The sequence below is a fragment of the Pterocles gutturalis genome, unplaced genomic scaffold (assembly GCF_000699245.1).
Source record: "Pterocles gutturalis isolate BGI_N339 unplaced genomic scaffold, ASM69924v1 scaffold5501, whole genome shotgun sequence".
Classification (NCBI taxonomy): Eukaryota; Metazoa; Chordata; class Aves; order Pterocliformes; family Pteroclidae; genus Pterocles; species Pterocles gutturalis.
The window spans coordinates 1-27591 of record NW_010105259.1 but is presented as its reverse complement, the minus strand read 5'-3'; the positions used below and the strand labels follow the sequence as shown (position 1 = coordinate 27591).

Sequence of the window (27591 nt, the reverse complement as noted above, 5' to 3'; positions counted from 1 at the left end):
GGGTTAAGGAATAGGAGCTTTCCACTAACCTTCATCGAACTTGGAACTTTTTGCAATGTGTCTTATTGCTTAAGGTTTATTTCTGCCCAAAGAATGGCTTTTACTTGCTGGCTGAAAAAACACTTCTATGGGGGAAACCACGACAGAGATACCTGGCTGTCCAGCTCAGCTTCTGAAAAGATTTCAATTCTTCCAAGCAGGTAAAATAATAGATGGTTCATGAATAGAGAAGGACCTCGGTATTCATACCAAAGCTCTGAAAGTAAGCAAGCATGGGAAGGAAATTCTAGCTAATACAAGTTAAATATAGGTTATGTTAGCTGCATTTTACAAGCACTAAGAATGTTATTGGAGAAAGCTGTCATTTTTAATGACAGCACAAGCTCCAATTACCAGATAGCTGATACACTTGGGATTTGGAAGGGTTTTTTTTAAATCACTTGAAATCTAAAAAAACCTTCATTATCAGCTTCTGAGTTCGATGTAAATAACTTCACCTGGTGCTAAGAAGTTTAACATTTCACAGGGCACACGAACAACTTAAAGCCATTTATAAATGGAGCATCAGCTTCCTGGCAATTGAAACACAGTTTGTGGCAACTTGAGCAGCAGCAGCAGAGAACACCAGGCTGGGCTGCAGGCAGAGCCACCGGGGAAGAGAAGCGAGGCTCAGGGCGAGCTCCCACCCAAGGTCAGCGGCAGCGATGGGGATGCGGCACCTCCAAACCCCGGTACACGGCAGGGATGCACACCGGGCTGCAGATCATCTGTCAGGTCAGGGAACAAACTAAATCCTGCTGCTAGGCTTAAGAAAGGTCACTTCAGCTTAGAACAAAGCCATGTATCACCCTGAGCCTAAATCAGAGAAATACGCTCCCCAACGCCAATGCGGCGACACCGATGGGAAACCCTCTGACAGCACCCTCCCAGGTCTCTATCAAGGTGTCGCTTGGATTTCCCGTGCTTTTGTCACTCGCCAAGGTGAGCAAAACCAAAAGCAAGCGGAAAAAAAAAAAAAAAAAAAAAAAAAAAAAGTCCTGCAAAGGTGCTCACCAAAAGCAGGAGGCTGCTGGGAAAAGTCTGGTTTCCCAGCTGCAAGAAGCAGCGCTGCGGATGCTCCAGCTCTGAAAACTAATACAAGAGGTAGCAAAGCTAAACGCTGAAAATTTGAGTTCCCCACAGCTAATATGAAAGCCTTACAGTCAGCAAGAAGAACGGCAGCCTTCTAGCTTGTGGCAAGCTGCAAGTGGGATTGAATCATTACTTGAAGAACGTGTTTCAATGTCTATAAATAAAAACCTGCGAGGCACGTTGCCAGCGAAGCGCAAGTCAATACGGCTTTTCTATATGCGCTGTCAAACTTTACTTTTAGACAGTATATTAATTACATAGTCAATAATTGTGGGTTTCATTAGTGTATTAAATACCTCAATCAATAATATTTATCCTTCTCAGAGACAGTCTTCACCAAAAAAGAAGGGAGGAGTACTTTTTGATCTTGCAGTTCAAAAAGTCAGCGCAGCACACCAGCAAGGCTCTAATGGAAAACATAAAACACTAGAAACGGACAAAAATCGGATTATTACTCTTATTTTTCAGCCTTTTGTACAATAAGCCATGAGGGAATTCCAAGAGCTAAACTGATGGCCAAAAAATTAGATTTCTTTCTCTTAATTGCTCGATGCTGATGTCAGAGTGGACATGACAAATGTTCCCTTCTTTCATTTCTCCATCAGATAAACCAGCAGCCCAGCTCTGCTCAGCCAACTTCCCAAGGAGAAACTCAGAGCAAAGAACCCATTCCTGGTGCATCCCCACACGGTCATTTGCTGCAGTGCAGCTTTGGAGGTGCCTTTATCATACCCTGGACCATCCCAGGAAAATACATCCCTGGGAGAAGTGAGAGGTGACAGGCTCAGGTGGGACCTTCACCGAGGCTGAGCCCAGAGACAATCACATCAGGCAACAGAAAATGAGCTCAGGAAGATTTTTTTTCTTTTCAAATCTCCCTTTTAAGGGCAAAAAGTTTGGGGCAAATTAAAAAAAAAAAAAAGCCTTTGCAGGTGCCCAGTTTATTTTAAATACTTGCAAGAACAGTTACATGCAAGGATGGAAGAAGTACTACAAGCAGCCCAGAAACACTCCCAAAGGCACGCTTCTGGCATGGCAGAGAGGCTGAATTTAACAACAAATCAATGCACTATAAACAGGAAAAAACTAAAAACAAACAACACCCCACCCCCCCCAAACACAGACACCTAAATATTTAAATAAAACACACAGAAAAAAATGCATCACAGCCCTCATGAAAAATCCATCTGGCAATTCAAACCACCTTTTTTTTCTTTGTAAATATGCATATGAATGAAATGTAAAAATGTAAACATGAAAAACAGACTAAAAAATAAAAAAACTGAGAGAAGGTCTGTGGGCCTCTTGCATCCTCACTGATAACACACTAAAGAGAATTTCCACTCCCCGTAATGAGATGACTGATATTTACTGCACTACTCCAATATTTATAATGCATCATATGCTGCAGACCACTCCCTTCCCCAAACACAGGCTTTGGAAGTAGGCAGCCTGTTCCATTTCACATTTTCACAAGCCTTTTATATCAAAAATGATATGAAATTTCTCTTTCTTTCCCATCCAAGTCACCTGAGCAGCCCCAGGGCTGCCTGAGAGGTGCCTCCTCCAGCCGGGGAGCGCAGCCACAGCGAGGAATGAAGCCCTATGGGGTGGTTGTTCTTCTCCAAAGCATCTAGATCAAGGGCCAGAAAATTTAAAAAAGAAAAAAAAAGAAAAAAAAAAAAGCAGAAGGAAAGGAAAGATGACGAAACAGGACACGGAAGGAAAGTACATCTCTCTCCCCCCTCAAGATGTTATGCTGGAGCTTGGGCAGCAAATGCAAATACCACCGAGAATTAAGAATCCAAACATCAGACTCATCAGCTTCCACCCTGACACCCGGTGCACTAAAAGGACAATCCCGGCGTGCTGGAACACGGAAGCCCACACACACACTCATCCAAGCTGCCAGGCATAGCACAGAACGCAACCAGCCGCCCGGTGCTTCTCATCTGTGCAAGACCACCAGTGTTAAAAAAATATATGACTCCTCAAAGCTTTATTTTGGGGGAAAAACAACCCCAAACCAACCACCTGACGGGTCTTAAAAACCAGATCTGACTCAAATGGAATCTCCCCTCCAGGGACTCGTAAGGGTCCCAGATAATTAATTTAAAATTAGCATACAGTGAAAGCATGGTTAAATCCTAACAGTGGGAACTGACACAAGAGCAAACTACCTGGACACAGCGCGTCAGAGCATCCTCCCCATCTCACTTTCAGTTCTCATCACCCTTGCACATTCCTGTTCAAAACCAGCAGCCTCCCAACTTCATCTTCACTTTGTACGTTCAATTTAAAGCACAACATTAGCAGCAACAAGAATCCTCACCTCCCAGAGATCTAGTTACGAAGCGTTCCAGCATCCTTTCAGTTGAACACACACATACTCAGATAATACCTGAAGCCATCCAGCAACGACCTGGACACTCGCAGGGGGAGATTTATGGTGAAGGGAAGGAAGGCACAGGGTTGCTTGCCAATAATCCCAATTAGCATTGCGATTCCACTCACTTTGACTTAATTAGCACGGTCACAAGAGCCCGGAGCCTTCTGAAGAGCCCATGGCCCATGTCCGTGGCCGCAGGGACCCGCCAGGGTTTGGATGGCTGGGGGGCGGTGGGCAGTGTGGGGAGAACGGAGACCCCCCCGTGGCTGCCCTGCCCTTGCTCCCCAGCGAGACACCTGCTTCAGAACCACACTTTCCTTTGATTCACAAACTATTTAACCAGTTATCTCCAACAGTTCCAGCCTATGATCAGGGGAAGGAAGCAAGATATCTAGATATGTGCAGATAAATTTTATATAAGTGAGAAATTATATCCTCCTCTCAGGATTCATTTTGCTAAATTAGCTCCTCTAGGCCCCTCCTAAAAAAGATCTTCATTCTCCTACTCAGCGGTGTAGTCCTCCTCTGTACTCACCCCAGCTGAGATTCTTTTTTGCCTCTATACGTAGCAGGCCAGAACCGTACATAGCATTCGAGATGAGATCTCGCAGCAGAGGCTTATATAACCCTATGGTACTTGTATAGCTCCACTAGAAATACCTTCCTTGCATCGCTTGATGTTTTTATCATCTACTAGCTGATTAAAGCATGATTAAAACTCTCCAACTCTTGAGTCACTAATGAGCATCCACTTTATAGCAGGGGTTTTTATTAGTCCTCAAAGAAATGACTTTTCCCACAAACTGTTTCAGTTGATTTTCTGTTCCCGTCCTCAAGGTCATCCAGCTGATCCTGTAAGACACCTTAATACCCTCGAGTATCGACACCTTCCATCTCCAGTGCTCTGCCTGATGGCACAGTAAACCCGGCAAGACGGATGCGGAGCCATTCCCTCTGGGAGAAGGAGCTCCCCAGCAGAGGCAGGTGTGTGCCATCAGCTCATAAAGCTGCAATGCCAGCAAAGACCTGCTCACACAAACGCCCGTAAAAACTTCCCGCTGTATATGGGCCCGGGAATTGGAAACAGCCTCAAGGAACATTTTGTATTACTACTTGTTTCCAGTCCCCTTCAACTCAGAAGGAGGGACAGGAAGGGAGGAGCAGAACAAACAGACCGGTTAGCAGAGTGGAGAGATAGATTATCAGCGCTAACCTACCATTTGTCGATCCAGAACTGCGCTGAAGGCTGTAATTTTCTACTCAACGCTTTATAAGCAAGGTCAGAGGGAACAAATACTTCAATAAAAAATGCAAGACATCAGCACAAGAACCCAGCCATGATACTCAGAATCCAAAAGACGGGCCCAGAATAACATCCTTCACGTCCATCAAGGGAAATGGCACTTACAGTTCTTCAACATAAAGACTTAAGACGACAAACAGACAATTATGGGAAATAAAGGACACCAAATGAATACGTGAAGCAGCAGCGCTCTACAGAGCAAAATAAATAAATAAGTCTCAATTTTGCTACCAGAGACCCAGTGCAGTATTGCCTGGATGCTTGGAGCTGTGCAGCAAATGCCAAGCTGTGAGCTGCAGCCAGGGAACACATAATTAATGTGATTAGGAGCACACAGAGCTAGCATGCTCTGCTGACTGAAAAGCCCAGTAGCATAATTACTGTTTTCTGTACTAGCTCTATGTCTGAACAAATCTCAAAGCCTGGTTAGTTTTAGACTGCTGTGTAAACGTCAATAAAAATCCCAGAAGTGCCAGCTCATCAGCATTCTCAGGCACAGGAATGGTGAAAATATCACTGCGTTTCCACGCTGTTAACATCAGGCAAGGAAGTCTCCATTCTTCAGTCTAACCTTAGAGTTTGTAATAAGGTAACATCTCCCCCAAGTGAACGCTTATTATGAAAGCTAATTAATTGCTTTCCAGTAATGGGAAGTCTTTGGTGTTCAAAGAAAGCAAAATTCACTACATAGGAATTAAACAGTGTTTATTGAAACAAAACTCCCCCCATTTAAAGACCTGTTTCTGATTCGCATCATAACAAATAAAACCAAAGAACTGAACATACCAAATATGTATAGCCAGGAAAAGTGTGCTGAAATCAGTCAAAAACTCATAGTATTAATTGAAGAGAAAACTAAAGCAATGCTTTGTAGTTGTCTAGATTTCCCTGGGGGATGGAGAGTCAATGCTTATCTGCCTTCCTCAGAACAGACAATTTTGATTAATATCAGACCCATCTGACTCAGTCTATTAAACCCTGAAGGAAGGATAGTCTTCAGATATAAGAGATATGTCTTTGATTAATAATTCTACCATATTGCCATTCCAAGCATTAACAACTGCATGGTACCTGTGGAAAGAGAAAGCCTTTGAATTCTGAGGAAAGGAACTAACTTGTGCTAATAGACCTGTTCTCCTTTGCCCATACCTGAAAGCTGTGACACTCGTCCTCCTACCCTCTGCTGAACAAGTCAAAGTGTCGAGGTTGTCACTAGTTTCTTGCAAAGAAGACACAACGGTTATTTAATTCAGCTTTACATATAGTAAGAAAGCAAAGTTATTTCCGACGTGCTGAGTGCTTTGTCTAAAGATCCTGGCAACCTGTCTAGAGACTCCTCTTTAGCGCTGTCACAGCTTAATAGACCACAACAGTCTACAATCTCACGGCCATTAGAGTGCACTCTGACGTACCAGGGGCATATCTGCAGTGAAACGCATTCAATCACTCAGCCCACTACGCTGGACTACCATGCATGGTGTAACTAATGCAAATTGTCACACACAGGGCAGGGAAAAAGGCAAGGTAACATCATCTATTGAGTTTTTCCTGGAACTCTGAGCTTCAATCAGTCGGCACCAGCCTCCTCACCCCAGTTGAGCATTTTTCCTGATGCTCGCGATCAGCCTCTTGCTGTATTCTCTGTAGTTCACAGGTTTGACGTCCATTGCTGTAGCCTTAATGCGAGATTCATCCTGTGGAGAAGAAATATAGCGTGTAAAAGAAGAACACTCAATACTTCAGGCATTCGGTTCTAACCTCCTTGTGCCCCCATAACTTACTTATCCTGGTACGAGGGCCAGGCTGGGAGTGCAAACTCGACTCCCAGAGCAGCTATGATTTTTTTATTTGAAACAAGCCAGGCTTGATGAACCAGAGACGGAGCAGTGTTAACGACAGTGGATCCCTCCTTCAGCACCCAGGACTGACAGTATTTGTGCAAGCAAGTGTCTTTGGAAACTTCTCCTCATGAACAAAAGGGGGGGAAGTCACCTCCTATGGAGACGAGTCGAACTACAAAAGCCACATGCTACGTTATCTGCTTTTTGGGGGATACTTACGTTGTATGTCTCCAGTTTTACTCGGATCCTGAACTCATACGTGTTGAAGTTTGCATTTTGGAACACTTCTTCAAACGCCTGCTCGTTCTGCGAGAAGGACAAAGACAGAGATCAGCTGCAGACACCCGGTAGTACCATGAGCTTTCAGAACAGACCATCTTCTGGTGATGCTGGCAAAGCGGTGGAACAAACCGGATCGCAGGCAGAGCTGAATCTTCTATCAAATTTTAGATTCCAAATCCATAATTTGAAGTTTTTAAGAGAAAGTTTAGTTAAATGTTGAAACTTTATAGCTACCTGAACAAAATAAAGTAGTTACACCACGTCTGCAACCAAGTGTACAAAACAAAAATACTCTAAATCCACACGAGATTCTCTCATCCTAATTCCGATGCTCTGCCGTGACCACGAACGCTGACAGAATTCACTGTTTCTGTATTCACCGTTTTAACTCTGCGTTCTGCTTCTCTGCTTATCCATCAAGGCTGTATGTACCCCTCACATCCTGACACAGACCTATTTAAGAAGATGCTCTATAAAAAAGTGGATGCATGTGTTGAACATGCTTTTATAACCATTAGAAGACTGTCATATTTATAACATAAGCCGTTCCTAATTACCATATGAACACTAAACATCATCATCATTTATAACAGACAATTTGTCAAAACAGTCGAACAGAAGCAGACAAGTTGTAGAAACGGTGGAAAAAGTTTATTTTTGTAAAAATTAGTTGCAAAAACCTTTTGCTGACATTCCACTAAAATCCTGCAGCCCCATGACGACACAGACAAGTAATTATGAATGCATTTCTCTACCAGATGCACTTGACTTGATCAGTCACTCCAGCAGCAGACAGAGCATCTGATCTGGAATTGCACCCACCTCCATTTCACTCATATTTCAAGTGTTACATCTGCTGTTCTTATAAATGTGTGCAGCACTATTTTACACTACACAGTGATTCTCCTAAGGTTTAGAAAAGCACAACAAATGAAGGTGAACAGGAGGAGCTAGCTTCACAGACTGCAACATTTAGGCATATCCTTCCTGAATATTAGAAACTCCTTCTGACCATCATGTGGATTAGAGGATAAGAAAACTCGCTTAATAAAGCCTTTGGCTTCTGTTTCCAGCTCTGCCACAAACTAAGCTAACCATTAACGAGGGGAAAATGCCGCTAGCATACCAGTCACTGCCACCCTGCCTTTGGAAACAAGCACAGTGGAGAAGCAGATGAAAAACAGCGCATGCAGATCTCTGCTTAGCGTGGTCACTGGCTGTACACGGGCTCGATACGTACTGTGAGCAGTGGAAAGACTCCCACCAACTTCACAGGATACTGCATCAGGTCTTCAGAGAGAAACCGCTCAGAAAAGCTTACTGAAAACGCATCAAGTCCCATTTTTTTAAAGGCTCATAAAAGTGTCAAATCCAAAACAATTTCTCCTTTTCCTGCTCAAGGGCTCATTCTATATTATGTTCCATTTTCTATCCTCAGCCGTTGCCATTAGGCAGCCCTTCAAAAGACATTACATGTTTGCACTGTTACACAGGTTCTGCTGTTCCTCCTTCCCCACCCAGTTCTCTTCAGCATTAAAAGCATGAAATTTTGTTTGAACTCTAGCAGAGATTAAGCACAACCTGAGTAAGAAAATATTGACAAGTTAAGAACATCTGAAAATGGAAATGTAAAAGTGCAAGCACCCCTAATGAGAATGTCCCAGCAATACATCTTCCTGCAGAACAGAGGTGTCCAGCCTTCATAATATCACAAAAACTTTTTGCATCGCAGAAGCGCAAGCTCTGTACCACTCAGAGAGCTGAAGTGCAGGAAATTTCCAAAAATCATTTCATATGCAACTTACAGGAAAGCCCTGCTTTGCCGAAGCGGAGGAGATCTACGACAGCGTCTCAGGACAACCAGGACTACAGCCTCACCAATCCCTCCTGCCTTGTTTCCCTCCCACAGCCAAGCAACAGGTTAACCAACAACTGGTGCATCCATGGAGCCCCAGTATCAACCAGGCTCAGCCTGGGAGCACAGCAATGCTCACATGCAATTCAAGAACTTATTACACTTTCCACATCATCATGAAAACAAAACAAAAAAAAAACCAAAACAAAACCACAGATTTTATATAGTAGACAACTGGAAAAAAAAAAAAAAACAGGAAAATATTATTTTGGTTAGAAGAAAGAAAAACGCAGCAGAGAAGTATACAGTGACAAAGGGAGAAAAATACTACCTGTCAGTGTTTAACGGCTTACAACCTTAAAAACTCTTATAATCTGTCAAAGAAAGATCACTTAAGCATCTCTGCCAATGACCTATTTTACAAGTCATGATTTTCACATGACCCGCAAAGTTTCTGATGATATTTGGTGGGAAAAAGAAAAGCGCCTTCAGGAGTGGGCTAACACACATCAGTTCAAAAAGCTTTCTGCCTACTGACAAAGTGTTCTGGAACTTTTTGGTTTTGTAAACAAATTTTTGGAACACATTAGGAAGAATGTTGTTAGTATTCATGGCTAAAACAGTTTTGTTTTTAGATTCCTCCAATCTAGGTACAATGATAAAACAGTCTGTCCTCTCTCTTGGAGTTAAAGCTGTCCGTCCTCTAAAGGCTGCAGTGCTATCAACAAGTGATGAGCTGCCTCTGGAGGTCCAGGTGACAAGGACAGGCTGATCTCCAGCTCTGAACAGCCAAAAGAGCTCAGAAGTAGACAGACTGACTGTGGGAGCACACTATGGGGAAACCAGGCAAATCTCTGTTCTCCAGGCAGATGGCCCGTGGAAAATAATCCTGAGGAGAGTAAACAAGTCCCTGCCAAGAGCTTCAGATTAGGGAGAAGCAATGATTTGTGAATTTGTCAAAGATCCTGAAGTCCAACATCTGGAGAACAATCTTGCACTGCCAGGCGCCTGAGCTGGCCTCTCACTTAGAGAATGGGCAAGGTCAAATTCTTGCCAAATGAAGCAAAACATCCCTTTCTTTCATATGGAGCTTTTGTATTTGTTTTAATAGTGCTGTTAATTTCCACAGCAACTACATGAACATAACCCACTGCTTTTGCCACCTCTGGTTACTCAGGAGTGCTATACAGGCACCCCCAGGGATGAGACCGTGCTCTCTGATGGATCAGCACTGCTGTCCCACACATACCTTACATCTTCCTCCAAGCTGTCCTCAAAGTCAACATCACAAGAATATTTCCTTACCAGGAGGGTCAAAAAAAAGCAAGAAATTTGAGGGCAGCCCAACACCAAGATGTGTGAAGCACAGTTCAACTTCTAGACATTTACTAAAGACACAATAAGTTAATTGACTGACCTTTTCCTTCAGTTCTCCCAGAAAAGCTGCGTTTTGCCCAAGAATGAATTCTGCTGCCTCTTGGAAACAAGTCACCCACTGATACTCTAGACAGTCTGCAATGGTCACCTAGGGAAAAAAAAAAAATAAAAAATCACTTAATCCAGCTGCCTATTCCTCAAGGAAGACAGAAAACAGTACAAAAGAAAGATTTCACAGCTAAAGAGTTTTAAATTTCTAGTAACTGTCAGAGCCCTATGTACTGTAGATACTTTCCACCACCGAGTGCAGAAGGCAGTGACTTACTACCTTATTTTTTATTTTTTTTTAAGCAACATAGAACGTCACAGTAACTTCATCCAAGTTAATATTGACAGTGCATTGTGTCACAGGAAAAGGCCAGCGAGGTCACAGTGGCGATCTTGGCGATCACTCTGGGATATTCAGCTCTGTTCCGCTGTCACTGCTGAGCCGCGAGCAAGAACAGGTAGCCCAGAACAGCAACCACCGAGGCAGACACCAGCAAAACTCAAGCTGCTTTACTTTGTACATACCCGAGTACCTGAGCACAAACACACTCCATGCTATGTTATGAGGAAACTGTCAAAACATTCAAGGACAAGACAGAGCAGTAGAAAGATCAAGTAATAGCCTCACATGCATTTCCTGGCTGCTTTGCCAATTAGGAATGGGAAAATAAGAGACATACTGTTCTGAAGGCCACAACTGTACCCTCAATATCCCCTTTATATTCTACAAGAATGATTCTGCTAGGTCGAGTAGCTCACGCGTTCCTAGAAGTTATCTACTCGAAATTATTCAGAAGCAGTTTGTGTTTTAGTGAGACTGCAGGGATGGTTCCCTTCTCTCTGCATGCCCACCTGGCACAGCATTTCTAAGCAGCAGATACAACTCATAATGGAAAACAGAAGAAGGCTCAATGCTTATGGTGTAAGTGGGCATCACAATAATAATCCTCAGACAACTTTCCAAAGCAGACTCCATTAAAGCATGAGAGAACAATACCTACCAAAAAAAATGTACTAAATATAGGTAGCAGCTGTAAAAGTGCAATTACTGCTCTCCAGAAATGCCATTTTACTTCAGTTTATCTTCACTACTGAAGAGGCGTAGACCATCTGTACTCTGCGTTGCATAGTACACTTGGAAACCAGAATCAACTGAGCTAGCATCAACTTTTTGGCAAAGAGAAAAGCTTTTAATTGGAGCACTAGGAAAACAAACAGCTAATCATCTCAATGAAACATCCCTCACTCAGGTACAGCATACAAGCAGTTTAAATGTCCCCTAACCCACAGGCACCACAGAGAGACAAACACCCTCTAATGCCCCAATCTCCTTTAAGACTTCTGTTTGGACTGTACGAGGAAAACAGCGAGAAACGCGCTCTCCTCTAGTCCATTTACTTACGAGTAGCATCATGCGGTACTTGAAGTTGGGGAATTCACGATCGCACTTTTCACAACGATACAGTCCGTTTTGTTGGTCTATCACTTTTTTATTGCAATCCTGAGAGGGACATGCCTGGTACATACAGTTCTCTTTGCGCAGATGTACGACTGTGCCCACACAGCTAAAATAATCCGCCTAGGAGAGTGAGTGTGCAACATTAGCCTCAAAATACTCAATGTTTTCCAATTCTGAATTAACTACAAAGCAAGGCACCCGTACTTGGATATTTAGGATTAGAAAGCTTAACAGCTATGGATTATTGAGAAACTGTAAATCAACCCTTCTGTCGCAATCATTTTCAGCCTTCCATTATGTTAAAGAAAGCCCCTACAGCAAGATTATTTTGTGTTTCCATTGCAGGAAACTCAAATTGCTAGGTTTTCTTTAGATAAAGCATATTTGCTTCTCCATTGTGTCTGTTCAAATCTTTACTTTTTCACAGGATTAAGACTTTGCACTTTCCTATGCTTCTTTTGGGAGCCAACACAAAACCCAGAAAGCCTACTGTGTAGTATTACAGATAAGCATTTGATTAAACTATAGCCTACAGAACAAAATACTCACCGTACTAAAATAATCAACCTAATGGTTTAAGACCACGGTCAAGTCTCTCAAAAGATAAAGAGGGTTTGCTTAAGAAGCATGTGCAAAAGAATCTCATGGAACATAACTGAATTACAGGTAAAGTGTTTTTTCCTTAGATAAAAGTTCATGCGTATCCCAAGTGGCTTAGCACTTAAGTTTGAAAACAAAATATTAGAAATAAGTCAAGAAGCAGTACAAGCCTGGAGAGGTTACTGGACTGGAATGTCAGAGTCCTGGATTTTTTCCTAGCTTTTCTATTGACCAAGTGCACACCCTTGAAAACCACTTCCTCCTAATGCACCTATATCTCCCAGAACACTCTGAGCTATTTATATAAACATCTTTGGGGTGAACTCCCCCCCCATTTATACAAGGCTTAGAATTTTCTTGCAAACATAGTATCACGTTGCAACATCAGCAACATGCTTGAATTTATTTGGAAAAAAAAAAGAAAACTTAACAGCATCAATTCTGACAAAGTACATCCCGCCCAACAACGGCACTACTTCAATAAGCACAGTGCCCGCATGAAGTCTAGCTTTTTATTTTCTCCCCAGTACACAAGGCTTGCACTCAGTGGCCATGCTTTACCTTATCTCCTTGTCCCAAGTTCTCAGATTTGGCTTCAAACAAAGTCTTCCAATTGGTATTGGCCCCAGATGCTGGCCCACCTCTCACATCAGAGATCGAGGCACCTTCCAGAAGCTGACCCTCGCAGTCAAACCTGGAACCGCAAAGATGCACTTTTATTTTGGACAGCAGACCATACAGACTTATCAAAAGCTCACATTCAGTTTCATGTACTTAATACATGAGGGATTTTTTTATCAATTATTGCAAGGGAAACAATTACAGTAATTTGTGTTTACTGCAAACAAAAATAGCATTTCAGAATAAGTTAATAGTCCGACTTAATGAGCACAGTATTTTATAAACCCACAAAAGGAGGACAGCTTTGTTCTATATAACTGCAATTTGTTTGCCAGCTAGTGGTCAAACCACACACTGCACGCTTCATAAAGGCAGTCAGATAACAAGATTTAAGGGCATCAAGATATTTCCATAATTAAAATTAAATTACATGGTACCATTATCTTCACAGCAGCTTTGAAAAAAAAAAAAAAGCAAATAGCATTGAACAGATTATGCTTCCTCTGTTAAAATAAGAAAGCACTCCTTTTCAGCAGAAGGTTGTGCTGTCATCCCATTCTGGCGGTTTTTCTATGATTTGAGAAACACACCAACAAGACTCAAAAACTGAACTTAATTGCAGTGTGACAGTAATAGCTAAGACCCACAGTCAATTTTATCTTCAACAACCCTCTGAAGTATGAGAGAACCACAGCTCAATGACAAGTGGAGAATGCCATTATATTTTATCCATGTTTGGGCGATTTAACTAGAACCTGAAAACTCAGGATTCATGAATCTGATGAATCGGCACTTAACCCTGCTCGTCCATACGCCACATCTCACCACACTCGTAGTTAGAGCAGACAATTCAGCTACTACCTACAGCAGAAGCAACAAACCACCAAGAAACCACTTTGTTTTCCTGACAACAAAGTTATTTTGCTATCTGAAAAACATCTGATAAGGAATAGACACTGGAAGAAGTCAACATAGTTCCTCCAGCCCATACTAACAGAGCGCGTATCAGATTCCATACAACAGAAAAAGCTGTGGAAAAAAAAAATATTGTTCTCTCAGACAATGCCTCAGAAAGTGGAGCTGGTCAAGTCTGATTTCACGCTGCCTTCCAAGGCTCTGGGTCAGCACGCACTACTCCTATTTCAATTTTTCAAGGTCTGTCATGGAATGATAAGTGTTTGAATTGAACAACTTAAAAAGGACAGCCTTTCGGGCTCCAGTGCTTTCATGGAAGAGAAGTTTCTATCACCCTGGAACCCCTATCCTCTGCTACCTTTCTTCAGTACTATGCAGACTGCTCAAATACAGAGAAACGGAATAAAACAAATACTCCGCAGCAGGCTGGAATGAATCAACATAAATCCACACTCATACCATCCTCGGAGCTTAAAAGCCTCTGGGCTATCAGGGTTGATGACAACTGTACTCGAGGACAGGACAGACAGGCTTCTACCACCGAAATCAGAGACGCGGGCTCCTTTGATGGCTACCACAGGTTGTCTAGAACCATCAAACTGTTCTGCCTGCATGTGTGAAAAACAGAAAACATTAGTAGCACGCTGCAGTAAAGGTACTGAACTCGCGGTCATGGTTCAAAGATCACGACAAGAGACCAAATCTGGATCAAACTATCTTACTGTATTTAGAAGGTAAGGTTTTATTAAACACTATCACTAGGAGTTTAAGAAAAGGCAGCTACCAATTAAAGCTGTAATCCTAAAACCCCATTTCCTGGGGAACCAGAGAATCCTTCAGTCACACCCTGGTTTGGAAAAGAAAGGACTGGTCCCCTCCATGAGGAGTCTTACACTAGGACTTTAGAAAGGGAGACGGGTAATGGGAATGGAGGTTTCTCCACCCAGGAGAAATTACTTGGTCAGATCAGGCTGTTCAGGAGATGAAACAACTCGCTTGGCTTGACTGAGCCAATCACATCTATTCTAGTACAACTTAAAAAGTAGAAGGGTAGGTATGCTGACCAAACACTTTCTCTCTACTTTCCATTTTCTGTTTTTAACCTCATAAAGCTGCTTTAGTGCTGTTCAACTGCCGTCAGTTTGTTACCTGCGTAAAGCCTGACACTAACAGAACCTGTTAGCATGAGAGAGGTTTGAAAGGTATGGATTTTCTGGACCCCACGCCACTTAGCAAGCAAGGGGAGGATCATGTGCTTAAAGATTACAAATGAGCTGGAGTTAGCAGTAGCATTCACTGTATCCACGAGCTGCAAAAAAACCCCACAAAACATATCCCAGCAGTTAGGGCAATAACTGTTAAAAAGGAGATAAGAGATTCTAAGCCTAACCGTGCCAGCTGTAAGCCATAAGAAGTCACTTCCCCTCAATATTTGTTGTTCTCTCTATTTTAGAAGCAAGCAGACAGATTTAACTTTGTAAAATGCAGTCCCTGATCTCTATTGTAAGAGTGACACCAGGAACTGATGACCAGGAGCCTGTCCTATAACAGCCTGGTTCAACCTCAAAACTTTGTGATGCTGAATTTCAGTTTACTTCATTGATAGCAGCAGATGGTTCATGCTGTTCAGCTATCTCCAACATCAGGGCACTTGATCATTTCGCCATAAAGCATCACTGTCAAGCTGGCGGGATCACCCCCATTTTATAGAGTGGAACATAAATTTCCAAGTATCTACAACGCCGGTGGAAAACAAAGTAGCCTGTTAAAAGGATAAAGAAGCAGTTTACTGCAACTATTCAAACTTTCAATTCCAAGGCTCTGGAGGCTTGAAACTCCCAGTCTGAGATACGGCCTCTCAACCCCCTAGTTAATCAGCAATTTATGCAGGGTAACATGTATCCCACCCGACGAATAAAATTCATCTCAAATCAGACAGCTGTAGCCATGGGGCTGTTCCATAATCAAACTGCAACTCATATCCTTTCCTAAACCAGAAGCCTGTTATCTTCAGTCTTTGGGCTTGAGACACAATGTCTGCAGTTGTTCAGAACACATTAGTCAGATCATGTCAGCAGTTTGTCAGAGAAAGGTTAAGAACATCACACCTGAATGAAACCAGACAGCCTTTCACCTTCTCTTTGCCCCTGATCCTTAAACACCCAGGACTCTGTCTCAGTGCTGCACCCATCTCAGATGACAACAGCACACTCACTTCCTCATCCTACACAAAGAAACCTTCGCTTAAGGACAGGTAAGAGAGCACATACCTCATTTCCCCATAGCGTAGCTGTCACCAGTTTCCCTGATGTATCCATCAAATGCACATTCCTCTTCGATACCTCCCTATTGTTAGCTTTCACTGTAATTTTAGTGACATCTTCATAGCTCTTACAAATTCCAATTACATCTGAAAAACAGTTACTATTTAGTTAGAGTTACTCAAGGGTCACACCTGGGGAATAAAAGATCACAGGAGAAGAATTCAAACCTTCTGTCAGATTTTTACCTTGTATCCTAGCTCCCTATTCAAATCAAATCTGATATGAAAATTAAGTGTATTATAGTAGGAATGTTCCACTACAGAACTCTTCAGTGCTTTAATTTTGTTGATGAATTCATTAAGATATTCATGAAGGCAAGCCTCACCACATTAGCGAGATCAAGGCATTGTACTATCTTTTCCCATCACATTCCGTCAAAGTGTTTCAGCCCTGATCCTGTAACACACACTCTTGCTGTTTAAGCACAAGGTTCTCAGGCAAGAGGTTTTGAAGTAACGAAACAACGTGCTAGTGCCTTCACTGGAGCCTCGCGACTGTAAGCTGCAACTTAAAGAAGGCTGTACGTTTGGGTAGTAAGAGCTAACGCAATCCCCTTTGCACTCCTCATAAATATACAATTTTTAATATTACAGCTCTACCTTTAAAATTCCCAGCTGAATGCCTCTGAATCACAGGCATCTTGTGCCTGCAAAACCTGCGAACCCTCGCCCCCACCCCAGCCTCTGATTTTTCCGGAGTACTCTGCCCAACAAATTACAGAAAAACAAACCTCTGATTCTTCACAAAGCAAGCCAAAATAGTCATGCAACTTGGACTTGGATGCAATGAATTATGCCAAAAATCACTACAGAGATAATTAGATAGTGAAAGAAAGCAAGACCATGGAAGGTATGAAATGCACACGGGCTGCGCAAGGACATTTTTCTTTCATCTGTTTTCTGTGGAAAACAATGATCATAGTACCATAAACAAGTATCGTTTACTGTCTTTAGTCTGAAGAAAAATTATTATATATTGTTAGCAGAACAGGGCAAAGACATCTTAAAAAGAAAACTGCCCGAGGTGTTTTTAACGGCAACCATCACTGGATAACTTCATTGAAGAGATCGCAACACTCCAAGTGATGGATGCTCACGACCTCCCCAGTATTCAGGGCACAAAAGTAAAACTTCAGAGCTTTAGAGCTTGCTATTTTGCTACTTAGACTGACCAACAATTGAGTCTTTGGGTGTGTTCTCCAAGTCAGAGATGGATACAAAGTCAAACTGAACAGATGGAAGATGCTGGGCATCGTCACAGGGCACAACTGAAGTCTCATTAGTGAACGTAATCTCATAGTCATTCTTAACAGCTGTATATTGCTTGTTAGCAGTCTTCAAATTGCCTTTGGTAAAATAATAAACCTACAGGAGAAAGCAGTGAAACAGAGGATATTATCAGAAGTCAGACAGAGAAAACAGATTGTGTTCACCTTTAAAAATCCTTGCTACGCTGAAATTCCTCTTTTCTAGCTCGTGTCAGTCTGTGAAAGGACAACGCTACCGTACCTTGTTCAATTCTATGAGTGGAAAGAACTTGTCTGCTTGCTCGTTGAATGCAGTAGCTCTAATCTCACCCTGCAGGAAAATAGGAGAGCTGGTCAGAACTGAAATTCAGCATGAAAAAGAGAAAGAAATCTTTGCAATGTTAAGTGGCATCAGTTCTACAGACACAGCGTGGTCTGCCAGGCTAGCTCCAGGCATGTGAGAAACAAACAACATTCTCCTCGCACTTGTAGTTAAAGCTAAAACAATATACTCTACACCTGACCATCAAATCTCATATTCAAGTCTCAGTGTATCTAGAGCTTCAGAAGGAAATGCATAAGATCTATGTATCATATATACACCTCTGGAAAGGTACTCATAGAACGGGCGTTAATTGCCATTACGTGAAAAAAAAAAAAATTCAAACAGATCACACAGCTCCACAAGTTAGCACACAGAATATTGCGTTATCTCCCACTCATACATCATGTCAAGTCTTTAAGTAAGAATTAACAACAATTATAAACTCACTAGATATAAACAGTTTTTTTAAAAAAATTGAATACAGACAGTACACAGAGAAAACAAATGGCTGATGGCAGCACGTTACATTATTAACCTCACATTTTATACTAAACATAATCTAGCAGAATCTTGTTTGTTTTCACAACAGAAGGTTGTAATTTGATAAGAGGTTTGACAAACTCCAAGTCTAGTTAGATTAACCAGATACTGTTCCCCAAACAAACCACAGATGAAATTTCCCAGTATTATAATAATTTGTACTCCATTTCCTTGTGAAAATGAAAGCCTATAACTTGGAGGTGACGCTCCTCTCACTCCTTGTTTTGTAACGTGCATCTAAGCAAGGATGCAACCTCAATTCACAGGAAACCACCACAAACCTAAATATTAGGCTGTCAGTTTCCATAAACAACTATATTTTGAAGCTGCAAAAATTTAGTGACACACTATAGACTTTGATGAAAAATAATCAGTAATGCCATACATTCAAGATTTCATTCTGGATAAAAAACTGTGTCCTTGATGCTCAGCTTAATGAATACAGGAATATAAGCTTCAGTCGTAATAAAAAAAATACATTTCCTAAAATACACTTTATTTCCTCTATTCTGTCTTTATGAAGGGTTCATCAGCATCTGGCATACATTATCTTTTTCTCAACATATGACACTTACGCTTTCATCAACTAGCTCTATAGAAAAGAGCTTTCCTTCACCACGGGAGTTGCTCCACGTGCGGATCTGGCCTTTTTGGGTAACACGAGCACAAATGGTCCACCTGAAATCATGCAAGAAATCATTGTTCTGTGCCTTTTTTTTTTTTTAAGAAGAAATTGAATTGACAAACCTTTGGAACTGAAATGTCACTATTTAAAAGCCAGAATCTTTCCACTATGCCTCAGCAACTCTACCTGCTTTTCTGCTGCTATTTTAATGGCCTAGACCACTAAAGGCAGAAAGTTGTAGAGAAAGCAACAAAGCCAGCCATAAAGCTTCTAGGATGATAATAGCAGCAAACAATCCTTCTGCACAGAATCAGGCCTCAAATCTTATACTCTTCTAGTGTACGTTTCGCATACAGCGGTTTGCCAGTTCTGAAAAGCCACACTAGAACTCAAGAGCCCAATTACAGGATTCACATTTAACTTGGGTAATCAAATCAGTTTGCATAACTTCAAGTTGTCATTCAAGAAATAATTACATCCTCATGCTTTTCAACAGAACAGTAGCCGAAGTGAATAGCTTACTGAGCTGTTTTGTCATTAAGTTTCCAAAAAGAAGGTTGCTTTAGGAAAAAAGAGAAGTCAACTAAAATATTAAAAACCTATCAAGCTCAGCAGGGTAACTTCACCGAGACAATGGAAAGGCAAATCTCAAGTTGTCAGAGTGCTGATGAAATTAAAAAAAAACAAAAAACAAAAAACAACAAAAACCTACCACCAAACACACACACCCCTGCAAAACCAAACAAGAAACAAAAACCAAACCAAAACCTGTACAGCTGTTTTTGTGGAAGGGTTTTTTGTTTGGTTTTGGGTCGTTTTCATTGTTTGAAGTTAACCAATAAACTCAAAAGAATTCAAAGAATGATTTGACAGAGATTCATAGGTGAGAAAGCACAAAGAAGCTATTGTTCCTCCATGCCTGTGACATGGGGTAACACCTGGCAAACCACGACTCACTTGGACTGGTATGGGTTCAAGCTGGCGATCGGCACCACTTTGGCCTGCGATCCCCCTGGTGTCTTGGCTGAGCTGGGAGCGCTCGCTTTTCCAAACTGGTTTGAAGGAGCGTGGTACTTTAGAGCAGCGGGACCTTTCAAAAACCACAATAAAGCGTCAAGAATTTCAGCCTTGCAGACGAAAGGCCAGGCTAAAACCAGCTCATGGGGCAAGGTCAGGCAGAACCACCACGCTCCGGGGAGCCGCACAGAAGGCAAAGTTACATTTAACGCTGGGTCGGGACTTAAAGCTCCATTTTCTGTGCCATGTGGGCACCCCAGAGTGGCTGAAAGTTTGTTGAATCTCTGCTCTTGGTCACAAGTATTTTCTAGGCTGCTAACGAGACACTTAGACCTTTAGAACACTTATGTTGGAAGTGGAGATGTGTCCAGAGTCAATCACTTAAACATAGACTAAGTGGGAAACAACTAGTTAGCAGTAAAATGTCTCTAAAATACGGCACATCAAGCTTAGGGGGAGAACAACTAAGGAATGGTGCCCCACAATCACATCATTTCCTTACCTAAAGCAATAGTGCTAATTCTAAACAGAATCTTGTCAATGTATAAGCACAGAACTCTTAGGACCAGCTTTCAGTACAGGAAGGATGGACTTGTTTTCTGCTGCAATAAGCAAGTGTCAAAATTTTATCGTATCAAAAAACTCCTTAAAGGCAGGGGAAAAGAATACAGACAGGTTAAAGCAGTACCAAGAGCTAGGACTGACAACTTTTTTGCTTCCAAAAAAAGTCTAGAGACTGACATTTAAATTGACTGCCTTTTCCAGTATCTCACTATTTAAAGTCTCTATCAAAAAAACCCTGTATTTATAGATGTACTATCAAATAATTTCAGTCCTGTACCACCTAAACTGTTTGGCCTCAATATCTCAGCATGGATAACACACCTGTTGGCAGCTCCAAACTGTAGCTGACTGGAGTGTCCGCAGAGTGCCGTTTCAAGAACACAAAATTGCATCAGACTAGATTTTCAGTTTACACTGCTTTCTCAAAGTTATTTCCTTTTTTTTTTTTTCCTTGGGAAAGAGGAGGGAAGGGGGACATATTTTTTTCCCCTTTTTTAAAATTTATTGTTAAAGCCAAACATACAGTAGCCTCTTGAGATAATTCACCTTGTCAAGCTATGGGTTAGTCTTTAATGGAGTGTTTCTTGTTCAACACCATTATAGAAAGGATCTTTTTTCAATCTAAGCTGTAGTTTTGCACTGCACAAATGGAAACTGATTCCTGCCCAGGATTACTCTTACCTGCTACTGACAAATTGCTGTTTTGTTGCTGTGGTTTGCTGGGTGCTGGGTTTGCTGCTGGAGCTGAAGAACGTTGCTGCCCTTGACCTGGTAATCAAACGGAAAGAGCTGATAGAGTACAGCAGGAAACACAGTAATTAAAACTACATTTAAGCCTTTTTAGGAAATAACACTTGCATTAAAAAAATAATTTAAAACACAGAGAACACACATTAAAATTCAGGTGCTATAAGACACAGCAGTAGCAAGCTATCTGTTGAACAATATTACCATGGAGGAATTTCAGTCAGATCTCTTTCCTCAAGCAACAGCTTTCTACTTCGAAAGAACTCAGGGTTGACAGTTATTTAAAAGGACAGCACTGAAGTAATCTTGATAACTTCTCAGTTTTCACAGGCTTCTATTGCTCTGACAGGTAGTTTCTGCTACTACCTAACAGTTAAGATAAAAAACTGTAGAATTCCCTTTTAAAACTCAGAAAGAGCCAAAATCCCACCAGGCAAAGTCAAACCTCAAGTTAACACAAGACAAAGAAAACACTTGCTGTATTTTATTTCTAAAATACAAAGATATTTAGTGTGGGGGTGATGGAGTCATCATTTCAGCATTCATCAGGGTCCCTCTTGGGACACAGCGCACATTGCACAGGGAGCAAAGCGATGCCATTGTAAGCACATCCCGTGAATTTTTTTGAGATTCCAGGACTTTTACTCGCTTATATCGACGATAAATTACAAGAGAAAGAGCAGAGTGACATACCTAGAGAAACAGTACATCGGAAGGCTAATCTACAGCTCAAAAATTTGAATTCCTTTACAGAATAACTATCCTATCATGTTTTGCCTCCAGATGAGAACACATCCAATATTTTTGTCTTTTTGGCCACAACAAATTCTTAAGCCATTGGTTTGCAGGAGCAGGCAAAGCTCCTGATTTGGGATGTGAGGAAGAAGACAGTCAGAGAAAGTGGAAAAGAAGGTCACACCAAGCCCATAAGCATCACAGGGAACAAAAGCAAAGAACCCCAGAACAGAACCGCAAGAAAGGATGGCACAGAAGTCAGGGAAAGGAGCAGAAGCAACACAAGCGAACCCTGATACCGTGTCACCCGATGCGTAGTCTCCAGAGGGAACCCTCCGGTCATTTTTAATCCCAAACAAGGTCCTGGCACAAAAAACCAATCTGCTCCTCTAACTTGCCGCAGTAGAGTCACATCGGTGAACTGGTGACAGCAGTCTCCCTGGCAACAGTGACGTCAAACAGCGCTGTGTCTTTACGGCAGAATCCGCTAGATGGAGAAGCCAGATTTCCCCCTGCTCAGCTGCCTCAGGTACTGGGAGGACCCGGCCAGGGTCAGTGCTCAACACCCCAAATTCATTTTGGGTAAGAGAAGGGAAAAAACCCAAACAAAACACATTAAGAGAAAAATATGTCTGGACAGGGAGAGAATATTCAAGAACAGGAATGTGCATATGCAACAGCAAGAGACTTCCTTGCCACTTCTGTTCCAAATGTTTTTTCCATGGGATTTGTTTAATTACCCCCCCCAAATGAAACAAAAGACCACCACATACGTTAGAACACTTGTGTATTATTAAACACAAAATCACACTTTAATTGTTGCTTACCCAGAGCCTGGTGTTTCTCACCAGGTTAAGAATATATGAACACATCTGTGCCTGTGTTCAAATAGAGAAGTAGCAGAAATCTCTCTCCAATTTTCTCATTTGTAGAGTGTAGGGACTCCTCAACTGGGATTTTTGGTGGCTAATGGCCTACAGATCACTTTGGGTGCTCAGAAAACTGACTCCTCTGCCAGGTTTTCACTGTTCATTTTCATTAGCAGAAGCTGAAAAGAAACTCTCGAAATACCTGCTCACATTTCTGCTACACACACTAGGTTAGCCAAACACAAGACCTTTGGCCAAAGCCGGCCACCAGTCCACTCTAACGTGAACAGGGTCCTGTGCTTCCAGTAACTTGCTACTGGGAGGTATTGCTACAGTGCCACGGGGACAGAAGACCTGTTCCAGAACTGAGCAGCAGCATGAGGGGAGGAAGAGGAGAGAAAATAGACTTTGAAAGAACACACACCAAATCACCAGGGTGGGGAGGGTGAGAATAAAGCGCTCAAGTGAATGCGTAAGCATACAAACATTTCAACATGGAAAGATTAATGACAGAAGTTAAACATAAGTAGAAGGAATTGTCATAGTAAGAAGAAAGTCCAACAACAGAATAATTTGAGTGAGGTTAACGACAGTAATAACATTACCATCTAGTTTTCTACCGAGAACTAAACGGCTCAATTTTCAATACTATTATGAAACGCTGCCTGAAAAGTTTTTATGATACGTATTAAGAAGATTGTGTCTCCAGCTTGTTAGGTAGATTAACCACCTACTGCTCCAGCGTGAAGTGGTCAAAAGCCAGCTTCTCACTCCCCGGGCCCTACTGGGGTATTACAGTCTAGGAAATTCCTTCATCCTAGGTCTAGCAGTTCAGAATCTGTATTTCAAGTAAGACCACAAGTAGGACTAAACATTATTTTTCAGATACCCGAACTTTTTTTCCATGAAAACCTCAAAGCGCTCTTAAGATACTCATTCTGCCTTAACTGACTGTTCCCCAAAAAATATAAGTTCTCAATATATCCAAGAACTTAAAGAATCTGCAACTTGAAATACGCCTTTGCCATTTTACCAAGGCCTTCATGACAAATCAGGCAGCCGGCAGAGCAGACAGGCTGGCTTCAACATACCTGAGCTATTACCATCTTCTGTAACTGAAATCTTTTAATACCAAATAAAAGCCTATGAAGTCTGCAGAATAACATCAGTGTCAAAATGAAATACACATCACATCGAATTCAACTCCTCTTAACCATCTCATGCAAGACCACCCTTACTATGATCGCAGACCTGTAGCAGCACCAAAAGCATTTAGATTTGAAAACTTCATTGCTGAGTACTTTTGGAAGCCCAAATAAAGAACACAACTTTGCTCAAACTCATGGTAATTTTACCAAAATGTATACTCTTAAAGGTATATTTTCAGCTCAGTTCTCCAAGATAGCATGTTCCCAGCCGTTTCTAAGCAACAATGTGACGAGTGACAAACATTACAGTTCACAAGTTCTTGTATCACACAAGGCAGGGAAATGGGAGAAAGCCACAAAACAGTCTGCTCAATAGCTATTCTGAAAATCTTGGTCTCTACAGCAACTGTGGGATTAAATCATAAAATCTGAGATGTCAACACATTTTTTAAACAGCAATTAGCTAAGTAACTATCAAAGGAACAAAGGATTCTTTAGGCTCATTTAACAAACGCCCCTCTAATTCCCTAGGAAAAAGAAAAGTTAATGAAGAAAGATGTCTTTGCCTTTGCAATAAAATCTAATTTCTACTTCGATTAGTAAAGCAGATTTTTAACCAGAGTGGCAGTGTACCTACCACCACTGTTTGTCCACAATATCCTACAGAAAATTGTTGCCACTAATGTGGCGTCCCTTAGTAATAAAAATATATAAATTCACTTCCACCAGGACAAAAAATCCTTCTTCAAGAGCAGCTATTTGCGATTCCATTTCAGCCGTTATCTGTATATACGTCAATGACAGAGCTGTTCAAATATTTTCTTCAAGTGCTTATTATCCTCTCTCTTTTTTTAAAGATCACAACTCAAAGAACAGAACATACATTTGAACATATCTCAGGGAGAAAAAAAAATATTAATTCACAAAATGTTTGCCTGAGAACTGTAAGCTCAGCACGTGAAGATGAACACCACAGTTATGCAACATAATAAAAATGAAGGATTCACAGCAGGTCAGATTAAGGTCCACACAGCGCACCACTGTTTTGCAGACGGCAGGGTAGGAACGGGTGCTTAGGGACGTCTGTATGCTGTCCGTGTTTTCATACCAGTCTCTCATCTATGTACTTCAAGCCATCTAAGTTTTAGTGCTTCCTCAACCTAACATTCATGCAGAGGATGTATTGTTACGTTTAACAGCCTTTAATGGATTTTTCTTTCACATCTAATTGCTTTTTGAACCTCTGCCAATTTTTGGCACCTACCTCAACAAGTTCCATAATTTAGCTATGCACTGTTTGGGGGTGCAGTGCAGCCTTTGTTTTAAAACCACGAGCTGACAATATGAGAGCTAAAGAGCATCAAATGAATGCAGAAAAGAAAGAGAGATTCATCTCTCTTTATTCATCCCCTCTATGCCATCTTATAGCTTCATAGATCATTATTACATCTTCCTCCTGCTGTTTTCTTTCCAGACAGAAGAAATTCTCATCTATTTGGTTACTCATTACGAGGAGACATAGAATAGCTTCCGCACTCTTACTGGAACTCTAGGTAGAGACCACTAACTTATAATAAAAACATGTCAATGTTATCATAATGCATAGATACTTCCCAATACCATGCAAAGACTGAAGCTTCAACCATGGTATAGAGTTTATCAAAATACGGACAAAACCCATTTTGTGTTACACAAATAGAAAGGATTTTCAAGATCTGAACATCACTGTTCCAGGTATAAGAATGCTGAACATGTCTGACTGTTTTTAAGTGACAGAAACAGACAGCTGAAAGGTTATCATACCAGACAGTCTGTTCAGAAAGGTATTTGATTACAGAGGACACTCACCTTCATTGTACGGCACTGGATTGCCAATATTCCCACCAACCTTATCAGCAGTTTTCAGAACATTTAAATCCATCAGTATAACCACCCTCCTACAAACACAGAATAGAAGGCATTAAAGACTTTCACAGCCCTATAAGTCTATCAGACTCTGAATAACCTTTTTGACAGATGACAGAATCAGTCATCAGGGGCTGATTCTTCAGACTAGGGATCTGGAAGACAAAAGCTCTCCACTGTCAAGTGAAGCCTCTCAAGGAGGCACAAGTAGGCTTGAAACAGTACCACATTTCATCAAGGAGCCGATGGCAGGCTGAATGGCCACACAAAAGTGGTTTGAAACAACACAGTGTTTTAAAAGTATCAAAACCATGCCAGATTTTACAAGAAAGAGCATTCCCTGCCTCAAAATAAGTTATACTCCCTCCACAAAAACGCCGAAAAGACACAGAACCTCAGCTCATATTCTAGACACATCCACAGTTTTTATGTAACCACTTCACTCAGACCCCTTCTCATTCTGCAGTATCCTACCTCCCTTATCTCAAGTTTTCATAAAAGAAAGACTAGATTCCACAACACCTAAGTGACAAGGAAGCTTCACTGTTTCTTTTCCACAGCAGATAATTTTAAGTGAATTTTAGTGAAACTTTGTACAATTTGGAGTATTCCAACTGGAAACTTTAAATTACTAAACCACTGTACTAGACGTGTCTGAACCCACTGCAGTCATACTCTGTATTTATTTTTTTTTTCTGCTATTACTTGTGCTACATGCTTTCCCTCCTGCACCCTGAAGACTGTTTCAGATAATCCCACTCAAAAGCATTTGGCCTCTGCTTAGTCACAAAGGACAGAGCACCCACTAGTGCAGCTGCCTTTCTGTAGAACCACACTTAGAGAAACATATACCTTCCGTCTTTCAGGCTGTTGACAATGAATCTGTTAACCTGGCAAATACATTGGGCTGCTAAGCGTTCCTCTTCCACCAGAGAGTTCAGCTGCGTTGCCAACATGAATGCTGCAGAAACAGAAGAAAAACATATTTTTCCATATTTTCATTATACCCTATGGTGAGTTAATTGCTTAAAGCTCACAAAGAAAGTTCCTGAAAAGGACGTTGTCCAAATGTTAAAATGCAGTTGCACACTTCAGAGTCTGGGGTATCCACATACAACAACATTCTCCTTCAATGCTCATTTTGTCACTATGCACCTAGGTGCTAAACGGGAAACTTTAGCACCATCAGTGCTAAATAACACTTACAAAAATCTCGCTGCAGCCTGTCATACTTACAGGAGAGGGTGTTAACCCCATCGCTCATCAACACCCGGTAGCGTGGTGGCCCATTTCCTGTAGCAATAGCCCGTGTATTCTATGGGGAAACAACAGCCTATTAGTTCTCATTTGTCCAGAAACTCTTAAAAAAACATAAAGTGCTGTTGCTGGCAAACAACTTATCTACTCAGATCTTTTTTAAGCACCGATATCAACAGCATAGCCCAAGTCACATCCAATGAAATTAAGAGTAGGTCAGCCTTGCTCAGCTCCTCTGCAGAGGAAGTTTGGCTGCACAGAGAAGCGTGTACGGTCCCTAACGAACTGGCACAAGCACAAGGCAGCAGAGAGTACTCACGATAACCTGCAGTACGGGCTTGGAGACGTTCTCCCCCTGCATGATGGCCTGAAGGAAAGAAAAAGAGAGCCTCAGAAAGGTGCCACCACCTCACTCAGACACGCCTCAAGACTCACAGCTGAGGAGGGGTTCCAGAGACACAGGGCCCG

At 41.6% G+C, this 27591-nt stretch overlaps 1 protein-coding gene across 1 annotated transcript; it reads right to left on the bottom strand.

The window, feature by feature from the left end:
• Window positions 1-5507: 5507 nt before the first annotated feature.
• On the bottom strand, window positions 5508-27490 carry RPA1 (replication protein A1, 70kDa; the record flags this gene model as incomplete). Its single annotated transcript, XM_010087305.1, has 16 exons — window positions 5508-6517; window positions 6884-6970; window positions 10219-10326; window positions 11629-11805; window positions 12847-12979; window positions 14281-14429; window positions 16092-16231; window positions 17317-17509; window positions 17654-17722; window positions 18832-18934; window positions 19839-19971; window positions 21144-21230; window positions 25810-25898; window positions 26719-26827; window positions 27103-27181; window positions 27443-27490. Coding segments are annotated over 16 exons (1812 nt in total), but the record flags the coding sequence as incomplete, so codon positions are not given.
• Window positions 27491-27591: the final 101 nt, after the last annotated feature.